The sequence below is a fragment of the Eleutherodactylus coqui genome, chromosome 5, assembly GCF_035609145.1.
Source record: "Eleutherodactylus coqui strain aEleCoq1 chromosome 5, aEleCoq1.hap1, whole genome shotgun sequence".
NCBI lineage: Eukaryota > Metazoa > Chordata > Amphibia > Anura > Eleutherodactylidae > Eleutherodactylus > Eleutherodactylus coqui.
Window position 1 is genome coordinate 34,696,656 of NC_089841.1, and position 20,787 is coordinate 34,717,442.

At 48.0% G+C, this 20,787-nt stretch overlaps 2 protein-coding genes across 4 annotated transcripts in view; both read left to right on the forward strand.

Annotated features, from left to right (window-relative positions):
* The first annotated feature begins 251 nt into the window (after nt 1–251).
* Nucleotides 252–8,637, forward strand: LOC136629204 (uncharacterized). 3 transcript variants are annotated; one of them, XM_066605383.1, is made up of 2 exons: nt 252–1,141; nt 7,799–7,933. In XM_066605383.1, exons 1-2 carry the CDS (start codon nt 314–316, stop codon nt 7,826–7,828), a joined length of 858 nt encoding a protein of 285 aa, XP_066461480.1. In that variant the 5' UTR covers nt 252–313; the 3' UTR covers nt 7,829–7,933. The 3 variants fall into 3 exon arrangements, with proteins under 3 accessions (XP_066461480.1, XP_066461478.1, XP_066461479.1); XM_066605381.1 differs by lacking the exon at nt 7,799–7,933 and adding an exon at nt 5,037–5,094; XM_066605382.1 differs by lacking the exon at nt 7,799–7,933 and adding an exon at nt 8,349–8,637 and having other exon boundaries at nt 253–1,141.
* Nucleotides 8,638–9,866: 1,229 nt separating this feature from the next.
* The window catches only part of LOC136627177 (zinc finger protein 850-like), a 77,610-nt gene continuing 66,689 nt past the window's right edge, over nt 9,867–20,787 (forward strand). The window contains exon 1 of the mRNA XM_066602112.1: nt 9,867–10,037. Within this exon, the coding sequence (XP_066458209.1) occupies nt 9,952–10,037 (86 nt within the window). The 5' untranslated portion in view covers nt 9,867–9,951. The remainder of the gene's footprint in view (nt 10,038–20,787) is intronic.

The following is a 20,787-nucleotide window of genomic DNA, read 5'->3' on the forward strand; positions in this document are numbered from 1 at the left end:
CCCACACATCACACACAGCTCTACTCCATCCATCCTGATCCTCACACATCACACACAGCTCTACTCCATCCATCCTGATCCCCACACATCACACACACACAGCTCTACTCCATCCATCCTGATCCCCCACACATCACACACAGCTCTACTCCATCTTTCCTGATCCCCCACACATCACACACAGCTCTACTCCATCCATCCTGCGGTGGGCGTGTCAGAGTGCAGCAGTGTGTGCTCAGCTGTTGGAGAGTGAAGACGTGCAGGCAGCCTCTCCCTCTTCTAGGGGGAGAAGGTCTGCTTTTCCCCAGCGTGTATGCCCTCGCCTGGGGCATCCACTGCCTCCCGGGATGGACCGGCGGGGGGCAGCGAGAGGCAGCCGGTTCCAGGAGCCAATACAGAATTAAGGAGGTCGCAGAGACTGAGAGTACAAGCAGCAGAAACTAAAGATAAGCCCCAGGAGGAAGATCTGTACTCCTGGGGTGAAAGAAAGGATGGAGAGACAGCGGAGCAATTAGCCACCCGCTTTAATAAGTACAAGCGGGAGTTTGAGGCAATAAGCGGCAAATTGAAGAAACTGCAGCATGAAGTGCAGGGTCTGAAAGCCCTGCTAGAGACATGCTCAAGAGACCAAAAGAAAGACTATCAGGACGAAATAAAGAACATAATGGAGGAAATTAAGAAACTGACGGCAAGAAAAGACGCTATAAAGGCAAACGGAGGCAGCATGTCGGAGAACTGGAGACACCAGGAGCGCTTTAATAGGAACATTCCATCCTATACCAGCAGTGAAGAGAGTGCAGAGGAAGGCTGCAGAGGGAAAACCCAGCTTTCTGCAAGCCTGCAGCAGCATTCAAACACTGCTAGATCGCAGGGGGTTAATGAACAGAGCCCCAGAGGCGGCCAAGGAAAGCAGAGGACGGGTCACGAGTCTGACGCTAGCATCCCGGCAAGACAAGCCGACCCGCCCCTCTCAGGTTCATCCATGGAAGAGGAAAGTGACAGCGGCGGGTATCTACTCAGCGAGATCCAGAAAATGGAGGCCCCCCCAGATTTGAGCAAGCTGTGCTTCGGGAACGAGACACCTGAAGAGGACACCCGTATCCGCGCAAAAGGCCAGGCGAAGAAGGCTACAGTGGAAGTGGTAAGTTCAAGATATGTGCCACTTCCTGATAATGCAATCCCTGCGGCAGGGGGTCGCCCGGTGTCTGAAGTGGCACCGGGAGCCAGTCAAAAGGGAGAGAAAATAGAACCATTGGTAGCCCCCCGTGTCCAGTCTGGCAAGGTGCTTGCTGCAGGGTCAGACTACAAGGGGGAGGGGCATAGTAATGATGGTTTCGCGGGCTCGGTGGAGCAAGTACAGTTGGAGCATGTAGCTAAGCAGGTCTCCTCAGACCAGGCTACTGTGGTGGAGGTACAGGAGCCGGGTGAGGGGACTGATGATATGGATTGTTTGCCAATAGTAGATGAGCAGTGCCCTGGAGGGGGGGAGAACGCACAGGCGGCAACGCAGCAGCGGCCGGTGGTCTCTCCTCTCCAGGACAAAGGAAAAGATACTAAAACAAAAGGGACCGGGCAGGGGTTAAATGTATCAAGAAAGGGCAGAGGCGATGCCAGTGTAAAATCAGCAGTGCCAGCAACATGCAATGTAAAACCTGAATCCCAAACTCTCCCGGCTCATACAGGCACGGGGCTAGTGTCCAGCGGGGAGTTAGGAGTTAAGGCAGCGGATCGTGCACAGGAGACGGAGCGGCGGGGAGCTGAAGCAGCGGGGAGTGGAAAGGCAGGAGTGATTAAAAAGGGGCAGCTGATGAATGAAAGTAAAAAGCAGTCCGGGGTTCTCAGCACTCAGAGGGTTAAAAATGTCCAGGGAAAAAAAATAGATGTAAAAGCAGTAGCGCCCAGGGAAGGTGCTACCGGGAAACCAGTTGGGGCAATTAAGACAGCATCAGGCCCGAGTGCTAGAGAAACCGCGCCAAAGTCAGTCTCTTTGGAAGATGGTAAAATGAGAAGAGCTGCGAGTTGTAAGAGTGTGGCTGAAATAAAGGAGGGTAAAAGAAGAATGAGTGAGAGCGGTCGGGATGGCCGGCTGGGGGGGACCCAGGCCATGCTGCAAAGTGGCTCGTCGGGGACCCTTTCGGTGCAGGCCAGCCCGAAGGTAAAGAAAGCAGCAGGGAAGACGATACAAGCAGTTTCCCAAAACAAGAGGGGAGGGGGAACTGAGGAGGGACAAAAGGGAAATAAAAGAAAGAATGGTGGAGTGCATGAGGGGGTGAAAGTCATAAAGCAAGTAGAAGCAGAGGGAGAGAAGGAGATTGTAATAGATAAGGGAAATGAAGGGCTAAACACTGATAGAGGGGAGGAGGGGAGTGTTGAAAGAACAAAACTGAATAAAATGCAGAATAACAAAGGTGTGGAGGTTGAGGAAAGTAGGGAGAGTGAGGGGAGGGAGAAGAGTGTGGGTGCAGGTGAGAATGCAGGTGAAGGATGCTGGAGTGGAAAAATTATGGAAGGGGGAAAAGGGATTGAGCCTCCCCAGCAAGGGAGCAGGAGCAATAATGAGATGAGTGGAGATGAGAGGGGGGCTATGCCGGGCCCTTCATCTAGGCCCTCCCCTCCCCACAGTAGTAACCCCCCGGTGGCCCCTGGGGCAAAGAGCTACGCTGGTGCAGTTCAGGGTGATGCGAGGAGGGTTTTGTCTGGTGGCACGGATAGGGATTTAAGACAGCAACTCACGGCCGCTCTGAGACGGGGCGAGAGGTCTGCCCTTATAGATGGTGAGCAGGTGGATTTAAGTTTTTGGGTTCAACGTTTTGGTCTTTCTGCCTTCCGAGAAAATACGGGAAATTGGTCACTCCCAACAGGCGGGCCAAGGGGGACCAGAAGGAATGCAGTCCGTCTTCGGTGGGAAAGTGATGAAACATGCCCTAGGAGAAGTGAGGTGGTTGAACTACTGCTGAAGATGGGCTTCAGGGCACATAACATCTTTGCTCTGATCCATCCCTTCGGTACCCCGGAGTTCGACATCAGTTTCGTAAGGCCAGAGGGTTTGGAACTCTTCTGGACCAATTACGAGCTGGTGAAGAATCGGCCCGGCTGGCGGGATTTCAGGGTCTCCCCCCTGTCCCGCCAGGACGATGTAAAGACGGTGACTGTGTTAACGCGTAATGAGTCTCTGTCTTCGCTTGACATCATGACCTGGTTAAGTCGTTTTGGAGAAGTTAAGGGTGCCCCGGTGAAAAACCGGGATGAATATGGTATCTGGTCCGGGGCATGGACTTTTCTGGTCCAGCTGAGCCGGGCGGGGAACTCAGTGACCCACATCCCCTCCTCGGCCTATCTGGGTAGGGACAGGATCTCGGTCTTCTACCGGGGACAGCCTAAAGTGTGTCACCGATGCGGCGACCCCACCCATTTTAGTGCAGACTGCACTCAGCAGGTGTGCTTCTCATGTGGAGGGGTAGGCCATACAGCCGCATCGTGTAGGGACATACGCTGTCACCTGTGTGGTGTTCTAGGACACCCCTACAGCCGCTGCCCTCGATCTAGTGCCAACACGGCCCCTGAACCCACGGGTAGGCCTCAGGAGACGCAGGGTGAGGGTCTGCCGGTGGGGGAGGGTGTTGACGGGGGTACTGGGGCTGAGGGTCCAGTGAAGAACAGCAGTAAGACAGCAAGTCAGATGAGACGCCTGGAAGCCAGGAAGGCGGCAAGGGCAGGTGAAACATCTGGGAAAACCGTTGGTACGGTCCGCGCCCCTGCCCTTGAGAAAGCTCCTGCTACTGAGGCTCCAGGGGAGAGCGAGTTGGAGGAGGAGACCGAGAGACTGCAGAGGGAAGAGGAGTCCGCCTCTGGCGCCGCTCTGTCATCAAATGAAGATGGCAGAGAATGGCTGGAAAAGAGGCGGAAAAAGGATGTGAAAAAGAAAAAACAACCAGGTAAAAGGAAATCTTCTCCTGCCCCGAGTCAGAGACTAATGGAAGGACAAACCGGCTCCCCTCTGGTGTCTCTTTCAAACCGTTTTCAATCCCTTGAGGGGGAACCTGAATCTCCCTTGCTGGTGGGGGTGACGGGGGAACCCGAGAGGGGTGGGGAGGGGCCGGAGGATGTGACCCCCCCTCCCGTCCTTGGGAAGACTGAGTCCCAGGGGAGGGAGGAGGTACCGAAGCCACCAGACAAACGTTTGGCGTCCCCTGAAGATGGAGGGGCAACAATCGAGGGCATGGATATGTCTGCGTCATTAAAGAGAGGAGGAGAGGAATGTGGGTTTTCGGGTGAAGAAAGGGGAAGGGATAAGATAAGAGTCATCCAACCTTAATCACCTTAGATGGCGGCACTCAGTCCGTTGACGCTGGCGACCATTAATGTAGCCAGCATTAAGTCAAATACTGCAAGATTTATGGCCTTTGATTTTTTCAGCCGTGTTGAAGCTGATATTTTATTTTTGCAGGAGACCAGGCTAACAGATTTAGCCAGTATATATCAGGCAAAGAGGGAGTGGACTCACGGGCCCTCCTATTGGTCTCTTGCGGCCGAGCAGTATAGCGGAGTGGCGGTTCTTTTTAAAACCGCAGATGTCACATGCCGACGGGTGATTGAGGTGGAAATGGGGAGGTGTTTGGTCCTAGACGTCCTTGTGGGAGGTCAAGAGCTACGACTGATTAACATCTACGGTCCTCAAAGTCAATGTGAGCGAAAGGACCTTTTCACAAGGATCAAGCCCTATCTTTTTTCAAGCCGGTTGGTAGTCTTTGGTGGAGACTTCAATAACGTCACGAGGCTCTGCGATAGGGGAGGTACCAAAGACAGACTGGATTATGATAGCGTCGCTTTGAATAGAATAGTCAGTGAGGCTCGCCTGGAGGACATCCACATCAGGCATGCCCCAGGCAACACAGTGTTCACCTTCCATAGAGGTAGTAGTAGGTCTAGGATAGACAGGTTTTATTTAAAGGAGGAAGCTGTCTCCTCACCTTTATTGGTGGTGGAGGTGGAGTTCTCCGACCACTGTTTAATTATGTTTACTTTGAATGTTACAGATACCCCTCGGATGGGTAGAGGTTTATGGAAATTGAATTCGGCCCTCCTGGAAGAAGCTGAGATAAGACAGTCCTTTGAGGAGTTCCTTCAGAGCCAGATTCCGCTCATGGGCCTATGTAACAGTAAGTCAGAGTGGTGGGAGATTTTCAAGAAAAGGGCAGCGAGGTATTTCCGTGAGCTCTCTAACCTCAGATCCTTGTCTTGTTATCGTTTATATCAAGGACTGAGGAGGAAACTCGAGAGGCTTGTCTCGGCGGGGGGCAACCGTGAGGAAGTCTCCAGAGTGAAATCCCTGTTAAAAAGGTGCCAGTATGATAGGTACACATCCTTGGTTTTTGAGAGGGATTTCGGGAAATTCCGCTCGCCCGACCCCTACAGAAACTGTAGGATGTCAGTAAATAGTAAGATGGTTACAGGACTGATTGATAGTACAGGGTCTCTGAAGAGGTCCAGTTCAGAGATCCTGGAGGTAGTCAGATCCTACTACTCGGGCCTTCTGGCAGGGAAGGATCAAGATCGAGACAGGCTGTCGGCTTTCCTGGCTGAAACCATTCCTGAAGAGAGAGTGACCTCTGGGCTTGACGTTTTGACAGACGCTATCAGAGAAGAGGAAGTGAGACTGGCCTTTGATGGGCTTAAGCTCAAGAAAACGCCAGGTCCGGATGGCTTATCATCCGAGTTCTACAAAACCTTTAAGGAACAGTTGGTTCCCCTATTGACTGAGGTATATAATGAGTGCCTTTCCTCGGGTACTCTGCCAGAGTCAATGAGGAGGTCAGCCCTGATCATCTTGTCAAAGGGTAAGGATCCGTCCCGGATTGAGAATTGGCGTCCCATAGCGCTGCTCAATACGGACCGGAAGATTTTGGCTAAGGTGCTGTTTAATCGTTTGGTGCGTTTTGCACCGGAGCTGCTTTCGGGTGATCAGCACTGTTCTGTTCCAGGCCGAAGCACATTTAGTGCTGTGCTGAGTGTCCGGGAGGTTGTGGAGCAGGGCAGGGCTGGGAACTGGAGAGGGTTCTTGCTGTCCTTGGATCAGGCAAAGGCTTTTGATAAGGTTAACCATGAGTACCTCTGGTCGGTGCTTTTGAAATATGGTCTGCCGGTAGGGTTTGTCAATTGGTTAAAAACTTTGTACAAAGGGGCTGAGAGTTTCCCGCTGGTGAACGGTTGGGCTGGGCGCCCCTTTTTTGTGGGATCCGGGGTTCGTCAGGGCTGTCCCTTAAGCCCCCTGCTATACGTGTTTGCGATCGACCCCTTTTTAAGGAGGTTGGGTTGTGGGCCGTTGGCGGGGGTTGGGGTGGGCCTGGGGGACTCTGGGCTGGCACTAAAGGTGGTGGCCTACGCCGATGATGTCACGATTTTCGTCTCTTCTCGCGAGGAGGCGGGATGGGTGATGTCGGAGGTTGTGGAGTATTCAGAAGTAACTGGATCCCAGCTCAACTGGGATAAGTGTGGAAGTCTCTGGTTGGGAGAAGGAGACCCTGATTTTAGTCTCTCGGACACCCTCCCAAGACCCCAGGAGTCATTAAAAATTCTGGGCATCCATTTCGGCCAGGGAAATTATCCCGAAACAAATTGGGAAGGCAGACTAAAAGATGCTAGTCAAAAGGTGGACCAATGGAAGGGATGGTCTTTGTCCCTGAGGGAAAAGGTGAGCCTCATCAAAACCTTCCTGCTCCCCTTATTTATCTATCTAGGCAGCGTGTGCATCTTGCCAGAGTCTTCTTGGACACGGATGTATAGCCTGTTCTTCCAGCTGTTATGGGACAACAGGCTGAACCTAGTGAAGCGAGAGGTTACATACCGCCCAAGGAGACTAGGGGGATTGGGTATGGTCAATCCCGTGGTGTTTTTAGTCAACACCTTCTTGAAGATTAATCTAGTCAATTTCCGCAATGAGGAAAGGGCTCCTTGGTGGGTAGTTTCCTCTAAGTCATGGTTTCGGCCCTTTCTCCAGGATTGGGTGAGAGGAGGGCGAGTGAAAGACCTACGCACGCCGCACGGACATCTCCCGGCTTACGTTACTCCGGCTCTGAAGCTTATCCGTCGATGGGGCTTGGGGGCTGTGGAGGTTGAGACTCTCTCGAGGAGGTTCCTTGATAGGAGGGTCCTGACCTCCCGTTTCCAAAAGCCATTGGCCCTCAAGGACTGCCCAGGCCAGGACCTGGAGGGTGGGTTGGTTTTGTTAAATTCAGTGAGGGTCCCTATGAAGTTTTGGGATTTGGCCTGGCGCTCTTTCCACGGAAAGCTGTATGTGAGGGACAATCTGAAGTATAGGAGCACGGAGGAAAGAAATTGCCCCCGTGAGGAGTGTGGCTCTACGGTGGAAACCATGGAGCATTTCCTACTTCAATGTCCCTTCAATACAGAGGTATATAGAAGGGTGGGGATTTCCATCGGCTGGCCCCGGCTGGCTGGACTCTCCTATTCCGAGTGGGCATATGGAGCTTTCAGAGTTCTGGGTGGCCGGGATAAATGCACGTTATATTTAGTCAGCCTAGTGGTTAGATATTTCACGTGGCACGCAAGGTGTCTAGTTTCGACGCGTCAGAAAATCCTCCCGGTGGAAGTAGTATGTAGGGGCATTCTTGAGGACCTGGGGAAGGTACGTTCTTGGGAGGGCAGCAGGTTGGGAGCGCCAAAGGCATCTCGGTTATGGAGGGGCCTTTCTTTTACGGTGCCCTAGCCTGTTTCCCTTTCCGATTCCTGGTGGTGGGCTGGTTTTTCTCACACTAATAGCTTTTTGTTTTGTTTTAAGTACAAAAGGAGAAATAGGGCTTGCAAATGACTGAACCAGGACTCGATGGTAAGACGGTGATGGTAAGAGGGTGAAGGTCATTTTCTTTATAGTGAAGAGAATTAAGTGTGTAACAAAATTTAATTAAATTATATTGAGGGGGGGGGGGGGGGGAAATAAAAAAAATAAAAAAAAAAATAAATAAATAAAAAATAATAAATTATATTTTGTGTATATATGTATATAATATGCTGTAAATATTAGCTTAGTTATTGTGTTGGAAAAAAAAAAAAAAAAAAAAAAAATATATAAATAATAATTTTGTAAGTAGGTTATAGTATAACTACACTAACAGAAAATTGTAGAAATAATGTATATATTTCATGTTATCTTCTTTTCATCTCTTAAGGGCCCGGCATAGCGTAGGGGGGTTTATGAGGGGAATGTTCTAGGTGGTACTGTTGTTTCATTTCAAATGGGAAAAAAAAGAAAAAAAAAATCTAAAGCCAGTTTATTTGTTTTTCTTTCTGGGGAACGTATACTGGCACTGCTGATTTGTCTGGCATCGAAGATCTTCTGGCACCAGAGAGTCCATGGGCAGTAAGGGAAGATACGGACAGAAAAACTAAAGCAGGAGAAGAGGCAAAGAACAAAAGAGAAGCTCAAGAGAGGATGAGGAGGTCCTTATTTTCATGTTTTGTTCAGAAGAAGCAAGCTTCCTGAGCGGACATTGTACGGACTGGAATACACATGTTGTGTTAATTTGTGTTTGATGCTCCAAACTGTGGAGAGAGACAGATTTGTGTTTTGACAATTACTGTTATGTTTCCTAATTTTATAATAAAATAGAGTTCCATCCATCTTGATCCTCACACATCACACACACAGCTCTACTCCATCCATCCTTATCACCCCCCCCCCCCCCCCCCCACACACACACACACACACACAGCTCTACTCCATCCATCCTGATCCCCCACACATCACACACACAGCTCTACTCCATCCATCCTAATCCCCCCCCCCCACACACAGCTCTACTCTATCCATCCTGATCCCCCACACATCACACACAGCTCTACTCCATCCATCCTGATCCCCCACACATCACACACAGCTCTACTCCATCCATCCTGATCCCCACACATCACACACACAGCTCTACTCCATCCATCCTGATCCCCACACATCACACACACAGCTCTACTCCATCCATCCTGATCCCCCACACATCACACACACAGCTCTACTCCATCCATCCTGATCCCCACACATCACACACACAGCTCTACTCCATCCATGCTGATCCCCACACATTACACATACAGCTCTACTCCATCCATCCTGATCCCCACACATCACACACACAGCTCTACTCCATCCATCCTGATCCCCACACATCACACACAGCTCTACTCCATCCATCCTGATCCCCACACATCACACACACACAGCTCTACTCCATCCATCCTGATCCCCACACATCACACACAGAGCTCTACTCCATCCATCCTGATCCCCCACACATCACACACACAGCTCTACTCCATCCATCCTGATCCCCCACACATCACACACACACAGCTCTATTCCATCCATCCTGATCCCCACACATCACACACACAGACTCCATCCATCCTGATCCCCACACATCACACACAGAGCTCTACTCCATCCATCCTGATCCCCCACACATCACACACACAGCTCTACTCCATCCATCCTGATCCCCCACACATCACACACACAGCTCTACTCCATCCATCCTGATCCCCACACATCACACACACAGCTCTACTCCATCCATCCTGATCCCCACACATCACACACACAGCTCTACTCCATCCATCCTGATCCCCCACACATCACACACACAGCTCTACTCCATCCATCCTGATCCCCACACATCACACACACAGCTCTACTCCATCCATCCTGATCCCCACACATCACACACACAGCTCTACTCCATCCATCCTGATCTCCCACACATCACACACACAGCTCTACTCCATCCATCCTGATCCCCACATATCACGCACACAGCTCTGCTACATCCTGATTCCTTCAGCTCATCCATCAGGGATCACAACCAGCACAGCAGATTCCTGCATACAGTAATTACTCCCCTGGTCATGTGATCCCTATCTCCGCCCTTACATGTGACTGATCACATGACAGTGACCTCATTATGGGTCCTAGAAGCATGGGGCTGCTACATGGTTTTTCAAGTGGAGGTCTGTGTGTCCCCTTATATCAGGTCAGTGGGGAAAGGCATGATATTATTAACCCCTTTAGGACGGCTGATGGAGGATTAACTCCTTCAGGTCTGACAGAACATAATAGTAACTGTGAGGGGTAAATTCACGTTTATGCCTTATTGACTACAGCGACTCCATTTTGTATTCTTTGCTTTTGCTAAACACATGTATTTGTACATCTTTCACTTTTGAACTAGAAGAATGTTAGACCCAATTATAATAATGATTTCGAATCCTTATCAGCTTCCTCTCTCACATGCATTCTTTCCCTTGAGAAAGTTCACTCCTTTCTCTCAGAAGTGTTCAGGAATGTTTTGTTTTGTTACAGGTGTCACCGGACATTGATATATTGTTTATGTAGGAGACTTCTCTAAAAGATGTGTAATGCTAATTAAAATCTGCAGATGCTATGTAACCTTGGGCATGCGCAGTAATCAAATCATACGTCAGCAAACTTTTCCCTATAACTTCTGTAATACTCTGAATAAACGCACTTCACTCTGACAACTCATCCAGCATGTGGTTGTCCATTTGTGTCGTCTATGGGTACCCATATCTCAAGACTAATCTGGAAGCAGACAGCATCCGCTCTACGGTCAAGACTTGATTGACCCCCTACATTACTTGGCGCAACCAACGAGGGCCAGAATTTAACTCCTTACCTGCAGCCAATATCTGACAACCCTGCCTGCCGACCATCCGGACTAGGGGACACGGGACCTCAGATCTACAAAACACCGGTGTAAGGTAAGCCATTGACTTATCACTCAAAGATCTGAGCCCCCCTGTCTCCAAGAGCCACGTGTCGACAGAAAGGTTTGTTGCTGCATGTTTATAGGATACTTCTGCCTGTGTAACTTACGGTGTTCTTAGTAACCGTGTTAGACGGAAAGAACCCACATGTGTATATTGCCATGCTGTCTGCTGGAACCATTGAATTGATAACTTTCTGTTGTACTCTGACTGCCGCACTCATTTTCCTAGCTGTCATTTGTTATAAGATCACAGAGGCCGCGTATAAAGGTGAGAGGTGGTTTCCTCTCTCTCCATAAAAAGTCTACTAGTAAACATCCGTACCCTGCCAGCCGTAGGCTTGGCAGAAGGGACTGTGTCCTGATCTACCCGAAGGACTGAGGTAGAGACAGCGGACACCAAGTCCATAATACTAATAAGTGAATATTAAAACATTCATACCCTGCCAGCCGCGACCTGGCAGAAGGGACTGTCCTGATCTACCCGAAGGACTGAGGTAGAGACAGCGGACACCAAAGTCCATAATACACATTTGTGTCCTGCCCATAGTACACATTTGTGTCCTGCCAGCCGCGACCTGGCAGAAGGGACTTAAAAGGTCATCGCGACCGCCAGATTTACCGGTGAATCAAAAATGGCAAGTCCAATTATTAGTATGGGGTCTCAGTTCTTGACCCCTATTGAGATAATTAGGGAGAGAGAGGGGGAGGACAGTTATAAACAAGCCCGTAAAGTTTACAAGCTGATAGGGCTTAAAAAGGCAGGAACTTTCAACTATGAGTTCTGGCGGCAGTACGGAACAAAACACAAGAAAGCTATCAAAGATGCCAATCTAGATAAAGGAGTAGAGGCCATAATCAAATATAGTAGAAAGGCAAACGTAGAACGGTGGGATTGTGAGCCGGTGTTTGAGGGCATACTTGTGTATGCACCACCCCCGGTGCGTGATCCGACCAGAATGCACCCGATTTTACCAACCGCAAGCAGCTCTGAGATTCTTCCTGAGTATCAGAGTTGTACCGCTGCAACTCCACCACAAGAGCCCCAAAGAAAAAAAAAACCTTATTGGCATTGTCCCAGATGCGGACAACGACACCCTTTACAAAAAAACAGCTTTAACTATGTGTAAACAGGAAAAGAATGAAACCGTTGAATGCTATTTTGGCAGATTAGAAACAAAGGCTAGAGACATGGGTCTCACCCCCCCGTACAGATGAAGTGTACTACTCAATGATGTGTGAAGCGTTCATGCAAGGCATTGGCCCATCATTGGCAAATAAAATAAAAGCATGCACCCCTGATTGGCAACAAGCCAAGCCCAGAGACTTGTATAAAAAGGCAGTAGGGTTTGCTATGGATAAGAAGCGCCCTGCAGTGGTGGTTAAATATTATAGCTACCAGGAGGGGAAAGTCCAACTCTGGGACAGACCCCACAGAGAAACACGCAAGTGTTACAACTGCGGCAAGGTAGGCCACCTGGCCAAGCATTGCCGCTGTCCCAAGAAACCTTGTAACCAGAAGACGGATCAGGGCGCCACTCCCAGCGACAGCGCCGCGTCGCCCGAATCCGTCCCAATGAAGTCCCGGCGATCCAGCCCCAGTATCCCTACCGTGGAAACAGAGGATAGAGGCACACAGACTCTCGAGCCTGTTTCCATATGAAGTGAGGAAGTGCCCTTCCTTATAGACACTGGGGCTACAAATCCTGTCTCAAAAATTCATGTGAAATAGTAGAAATGTTTAAGGCAAAGAGTATGCCTATATGGAAAAGCAAGTTAGAGAAATAACAAAGGACAGACAAAGCAAGTTAGAATTTTGGGGATCTGAGACCCACAAAGTCTCACAGATTCAGAGATAAGCAAAAGTTGGTGAAAGTATGTTGATAGAAGGAGTAAGATACGTGTAGATACGGTAGTTATCAGAGAAAGAGAATTCTTTTATAGTTTGTGTCCCTAGGGACATAAAGCAAGTTCATGCAGAATCTGTGAATAATTATGTGTCAAATAACCAATATTGTGTGTCTTCATGTTATGTAATCTAATTTTTTTGTCATACGTTTGGTCTTTTGTCCTTTTTTTTTGTTGTGTGAGCGTTTAACTATTCCTCTGCCGTCCAGGTTTGATTGGTGTGGTTTGGAGCCTGGATATTCTGGCTGTTTTCCAAAAATCTTAGTTCTGTTCCAGAGAGATAGAGGAATGCGTGCCTCTCAAGGCCAAAAAGATTAGAGTGGAGAACACTGAACGAGTAACCCTGCTTGCTTGAATAGAATGAAACCCGTAATGAATCCAATGAATCTTGCTGTTTTTGCTGTTCTTTGTGTAAATGTCAGTTTTGTAACTGGTCGGACGTGTGCATAATTGCTAAATGTGTGTTCATTAGTTTTACAAAGTGGTTGATGTGGAATCTGGTATACTTCTCTGGTATTACAGACAGTTAAAGTTTGACTGATCCCAGGGAGGGGTGAGAATGATTGAATGTATTTGTCTGCAAGATAAGGACAGTTGCATCCTGCGTGTTACGTCCTGTGTGAACTCTTACTAATAATATTTGAATGAGACTTGACCGCATGAACGGATGAGAATTAATGACCCGTGTTCAGACTGTAATGTATGCATAATGTGTGTGATGTAGGCGCTGTGTGCTGATAATTTGGCAGCCTGCCAACAAGTCATAATTATACTGTTTCTGAGAATGCTCTATAGAAGAAACGTACGGACGGCCAAACCTGTACTTACACCTGCTGCCAAATTCCGCACCTTTCTGGGCCTTGTTTTCATACTGCCCCCATTGGTCCACTTTGTTTTCGCTCTTATACAACTACTCATTCTTTTCTCTCACCCCTGAAGCTCATTCTCATCCTTTTATACTTCATCCGTTATTCTTTTCTGTACTGAATTTTCTGACCAGGTGACAGTATCGACACAAAAGCACAGGGGACGACCACGGCCACCTGGATGCTACTCAGAATCCAGTGGCTCGAGGAGCTCCCTCATGTGTTTGTGCGGTGGCAGCAGTACAGGCAATGGTTAACAAATCTTCGGAGTTGGTCTTGAACCAACTCCCCCTAGTGGTCCTCACCCCCCCCCCATGACACCCGGAGCATATACACGCAAGTGCAACCCAAGCACTTATTTCTGGCCCGTCAAATCCAGCTACAATGTGCTCTTGTCATTCTTCTACTACTTTGAACTCGGTTACCCTTCCAATTAAGTACCCTAGTTCAAAAGGGGGGGAGAGAAGATATAGGTGATCTAGGTATTGCAGGTCAGCTATTTTTAAAGCTATTTTTAAATTTTTATTTTTTTTTCTTTTTCCTTTTTACAACAAGGTGATCTATTTGAAATAGAATACCAGCCTGATTGTCTAGCGATAATCGGTGCAAGGGGTTTCAGGAGTGCCAATTCAGCTGGCAGAAACTGAACCGCTTGAGGTAATGTTTAAAGGGTCACGATACCTCACTCGCTTCCTTATGCTGGAAGGTCCTGAAAGCATATTGAGAATTGCGTGATGGGACCCTTGGGAGGTTGTATCAAACTTCACCCGTCCGGTGAGGCTTGTATACACCCCGGGTCTGAAAGTCACCCGACCTTATGTCGGATGGCAGCAGACCAAGCGACACCTCTACCCGTCCTCACTTTTACGTACGCAGAGGAACAAGCTCTTAGCCCCCTTGGTCCGTCAGTACCCCCTGGCACATGTCCAGGAAGATGTAATTGCAGACACTGTCTCTTCTTTATGTCAACTGAAAGTTTTTGTTAATAATGTATATTCTGAGTTGTTTTTGTAGATGGTACCAGGGTAATTGATGACTCCACGCTGGATAAGCAGTGATCACGCAACAAGATGTCCTAAAAGCAGAATGCCTCCGCATGTCCCAGGACAGGAAGCGGAGTTACAGGCCCTCGCTGAGGCGTGTGGAGTGGTAAAAGGTAAGACGGCAAACATTTACACTGACTCCCAGTATGCATTTGGCATAAGCTCATGACTACGGCCTAACATGGAAGGCCAGACAGCTTGTTAAGAATGGTGCAGCGGTGACCAAGTGGAAAGCTCACACCAATTCCTACAGCAGAGAAACGAGAGGCAACGCCATCACAGATCACACAGCAAAGGCAGCGGCCCTTAAGCCGTGGAAGAAAAGAAGAAAAGAAGAATTTAACAATAATTTTGGACTTTGAATTACTTTGATACAAACATTGGACTTTGATATGCTAAAAGACTTTACAGTTACAAGCAGCAGAAATGGGACGGTGAATGGCGAACAGTCAACAGAACTTGCCCACCACGGTCCCTGTGCCCCATGATGGCCCAGCAAATGCACGGAAAGACACACCTACCGGGGGTCCAGATGTCCGCCTTGAGGTCGTGTCCTCTGGCCTGCTTCGTCGCCTCCGGTGCCGTTCCGGCATGACGTGCCCACAAGGGTCTTTCTGACTTTATTCCTGACAATGTTGCCTCCTGTGGCTAGAAACGCACTGACGCCAAAATCTGCGATCTGCACGGAGCCGTCTTCGCCCCGGGGAATGTTTCCAGCCTTAACATCCCTGTGGATCTGGCCGTTCTTATGCAGGTACTCCAGGCCTTCTAGCATCTTCTTTAGCATGGTGGCGATGCTTGCCTCATCCAGCACTCCGTTCCAAGCAGCAATGAGATCGACGCTTGAACACGGACGGGTGGCTCCTGGGTTTCCTGTAGTTGCTGCATCATCACTTGTCCAATTTTGCATGACCTTTGCCGTAAGCAACAGGGCAGAAGTAAATTTGCCACATAACACTTGCCTAGACCACTCTACCCATTTCAGGGATTGCAATTTGACTACACTCAGCTCCCACTTATTGGGAAGTATGACCACGTGCTTGTTGTTGTTGATGTCTTTCCAGGTTGGAGACCTACCCTGTTATCAAGGTAAATAAGCAGGTAATCGTACAGGAGCTGATGAATGAGGTAATCCGCAGATACGAGGTACCGGAAGTGATTGACTCAAACAAAGGTACACACTTCACACCTGCAGAGTTTAGACAAAGTTAACAGACTAAATGGTACGCTTAAGTTAAAGAAAGTGTTGTTTGGCTTTATGCCAAGATTGGGGTTGCATCATCCACAAGCCCTGCAGCAGGGCTATGACATAGTAGCCGGATATGTAAAGCACCTGTGTGACCAACTAATGGTAACCCAGAATCTAGTCTTTTTCTCCCATTCCAGGCCCAGACAACTTAGAGGGATCTCATTCCCTACTACCTGGAGATTGGGTGGTCGCAAAGAGACGTGTCCGGAAATCCCTAGGGCCCAGAGTCAAAGGGCCCTGTCAAGTCCTGCTGACCACACCTACTTTAGTAAAGTTGAAAGAACTGTTGTTTGTTTTAGGACTAATGGACTTTTCACGCCCTACCTTTGTCCCCCCCCCATGAGAAGGAAAATGAAGGACATTTTGTTTATTGATGGACTTTTGGACTCTTCACTCCATGCTTCACCCTTGTGAGAGGGTGCAAAGGGACAATGCCCAAAACCACCTTGTTAGGCACCACCAAGTACTGTTGGACTTGTACACACACCTGGTGCCACTGGTTTTCCTTTCTTGGCTGTTCCTGTTCCGTCAAAAGAACTGTTTGCATGGACAAATGAAAACTCAGAAACCAGAGATAGCTGGTGGGGTAACACATTTAGTGCTTTGAACCCTGCCAATTGGTTTTCTGGTTTAGGAGGTTGGTTTATGGGGATCCTACAAAGTATATTACAAGTTGTGATGATTTTATCATGCATTTATAGAGCAATTAAGGGTATAATTTCATGTATTTCTAAATGTACTGAAAAAGCTTTCTTTTCGCCGATATGAATCACGTGTTTATGGACTAGGAGTCATACTTGTCTTGACCCCATGTCCAAAACGGGGGAATGTGAGGGGTAAATTCACGTTTATGCCTTATTGACTACAGCGACTCCATTTTGTATTCTTTGCTTTTGCTAAACACATGTATTTGTACATCTTTCACTTTTGAACTAGAAGAATGTTAGACCCAATTATAATAATGATTTCGAATCCTTATCAGCTTCCTCTCTCACATGCATTCTTTCCCTTGAGAAAGTTCACTCCTTTCTCTCAGAAGTGTTCAGGAATGTTTTGTTTTGTTACAGGTGTCACCGGACATTGATATATTGTTTATGTAGGAGACTTCTCTAAAAGATGTGTAATGCTAATTAAAATCTGCAGATGCTATGTAACCTTGGGCATGCGCAGTAATCAAATCATACGTCAGCAAACTTTTCCCTATAACTTCTGTAATACTCTGAATAAACGCACTTCACTCTGACAACTCATCCAGCATGTGGTTGTCCATTTGTGTCGTCTATGGGTACCCATATCTCAAGACTAATCTGGAAGCAGACAGCATCCGCTCTACGGTCAAGACTTGATTGACCCCCTACATAACCAAATCTACATTTTAGTTGTCGCGGAGACAATCCGATAGTCGTGCCTTTGGCCGGGCTCACATGACTGTATCGTAATACGTAGGGTGATATTCGCAGCAGTTCACCACGTCTGCTTGTGTATGTACTGCGTGTGTTACATGTGTAATAACGAACCCAAGCAGGGAATAATGGGAGAAGTTTCCCAACTTCCCAGAAACTCCCTTCTAGCGCTCATATGACCACAGAGGCGCAAATTTTTTTTGTGCTTTCCCGTGTTCGCGCTCTGAGAATAGTGTCTTCACCACATGATGGCGCTCTCTCCGCTCGGCTTGTCGTTTGCACTTTTGCGGAGCCACATCCGTTGCATGAGAGTAATGAGTGCCCATATCAGAGGTCGCCATGGGATGTATATAATGGCCCCCAATATCCCCGGACAGCCGCTCGGATGGGTCGGTGGTCCCCGGAGGCTGCTGCATCGGCTGCTGTAGCTTCTGTGGGTCTATTATAACTTCCTTCACTTGTTTCCTAGCAACATGCGTAAATAATGTCACAAATATGCAAACTAATTGTGTATGCGTTGTGATCTGATTGTACTCATAGAGAACAATAGCGCTCTTATGCACGTGACGCACAAAAAATAGAATATGCTGCAATCTTTTTCAGGTAACATACGCATTAAATGTACATAAGTGAACCTTTGATGTCGCAGTAAATGTGATTTTTGAGTAATGAATGAAACAATGAAAATCCATGGACTTTTGTTAATGCTATTATGAGCAGATGTAAAAGGAAAACAAAGATCTGGTACCGTGTTAGCCAGTAGAGCAAAATGTGATTGTTCTCAGTGAGAGAAACCACGTAATCTTGTAGATATGATACTTCTTAATGGATAACACAAATACATGATGTAATAATAGTGAGCTTGCAAACCTCTCGGGCTCTTCATCAGGCTAAAATGGAATAGATCTGAAGAGGCATGAATATTTATACACACTTATAACATTCATACTTATGACAAGGCGCAGACATGGATGGGATTGGTTTGCACTTAAAAGGAATATTTCAACAAAAACAAACATTTTTGACTAGACACTGATAAGGGAGTTTTATGGTCCCTGAATTACTGTTGGGGGGGGGGGGAGGTTCAGGCCAGGAATGCTGCAAGAGGTACACAAACATTTTTAACTAGACACTGATAAGGGAGTGAAAGTTTATGGTCCCTGAATTACTGCTGATGAGGGGTCACCAGGCCAGCAGTCTTATCTGTGCAATAAATGTCTCACACCTCCCATTCACGCATAAATCATCGTAAATAATTTAACCCAGTATTCAGCGTGTCAAAAGTTGTTATCAATTTATATTCCCAAAATCTTCTATAGCTTTGTGTCTTAAAACCATCCTTTAATAGCAAAACTCTCATATCTCCTATGTCATGTCCATGGTTAGAAAAGTGCTCGGCCACAGGGAATTGTCTCTTTCTGTGTTTAATCGTGTGGCGATGAGATCTCATCCTTGCTCTCAGTTTCTGTCCTGTTTCTCCGACATAAAGACCCCCAACAGGACATTTACTGCACAGGATCAGGTACACAACATTGGACGTGGAACATGTTAATGTCACCGGGATCTTCTAGTCATGCTGTGTCCTGTCCGCAGTCAGTACATGTGAGCAGGTCTTACAGCTCCTTACATTACAGGGATAAGTTCCTTTTTACGTGTCAGAGGGCAATGCAGACTCCCTTATCAGTGTCTAGTTAAAAATGTTTGTGTACCTCTTGCAGCATTCCTGGCATGACAACCCCCTCCCCCAACAGTAATTCAGGGAATATAAAACTTTCACTCCCTTATCAGTGTCTAGTTAAGAATGTTTGTCTGTTGCAGAATTCCTTTTAAGTGCGAACCAATCACATCCATATCTGTGCCTTGTCATAAGTATGTATGTTATAAGTGTGTATAAATATCCATGCCTCTTCAGATCCAATCCATTTTACCCTGAAGAAGAACCCTGTGTCGGTTCGCAAGCTCGCTATTACATCATGTATTATTGTTAGCCATTAAAAGGTATCATATCTGCATGATTACGTGGTTTCTCTTGCTGGGAACGAGTAGATGTAACGCACAACAAAAATCCTTTTGCATGAGCCCGGCTATAGTGACAATCTTTTCCCCTTTATGTATAGGCTCCTATATATCCCAATAGGATGACTTGAGGATATATGGCTGTGAGGTGACAGGATGACTTGGGGATATATGGCTGTGAGGTGACAGGAGGACTTGGGGATATATATGGCTGTGAGGTGACGGGATGACTTGGGGATATATGGCTGTGAGGTGACAGGATGACTTGGGGATATATGGCTGTGAGGTGACAGGATGACTTGGGGCTATATGGCTGTGAGGTAACGGGATGACTTGGGGATATATGGCTGTGAGGGTGATGGGATGACTTGGGGATATATGGCTGTGAGGGTGACGGGATGACTTGGGGATATATGGCTGTGAGGGGACGGGATGACTTGGGGACATATGGCTGTGAGGTGACTGGATGACTTGGGGACATAAGGCTGTGAGGTGACTGGATGACTTGGGGACATAAGGCTGTGAGGTGACTGGATGACTTGGGGATATATGGCTGTGTGGTGACAGGATGACTTGGGGATATATGGCTGTGAGAGTGACGGGATGACTTGGGGATATATGGCTGTGAGGGTGATGGGATGACTTGGGGATATATGGCTGTGAGGGTGACGGGATGACTTGGGGATATATGGCTGTGAGGGGACGGGATGACTTGGGGACATATGGCTGTGAGGTGACTGGATGACTTGGGGACATATGGCTGTGAGGTGACTGGATGACTTGGGGACATAAGGCTGTGAGGTGACTGGATGACTTGGGGATATATGGCTGTGAGGGTGACGGGATGACGGGGATATATGGCTGTGAGGGTGACGGGATGACGGGGATATATGGCTGTGAGGGGACGGGATGACGGGGATATATGGCTGTGAGGGGACGAGATGACGGGGATATATGGCTGTGAGGGGACGGAATGACGGGGATATATGGCTGTGAGGGGACGGGATGACTTGGGGATATATGGCTGTGAGAGGACGAGATGACTTGGGGATATATGGCTGTGAGGGGACGGGATGACTTGGGGATATATGGCTGTGGGGTGACGGGATGACTTGGGGACATATGGATGTGAGGTGACTGGATGACTTGGGGACATATGGATGTGAGGTGACTGGATGACTTGGGGACATATGGCTGTGAGGTGACAGGATGACTTGGGAACATATGGCTGTGAGGTGACAGGATGACTTGGGGATATATGGCTATGAGGCGACAGGATGAATTGGGGATATATGGCTGTGAGGTGACTGGATAACTTGGAGATATACGGCTGTGAGGTGATGGGATGACTTAGGGATATATAGCTGAGTGGTGACGGGATGACTTGGGGATATCTGGCTGTGAGGTGACGGGATGACTTGGGGATATCTGGCTGTGAGGTGATGGGATGACTTGGGGATATCTGGCTGTGAGGTGATGGGATGACTTGGGGATATCTGGCTGTGAGGTGAC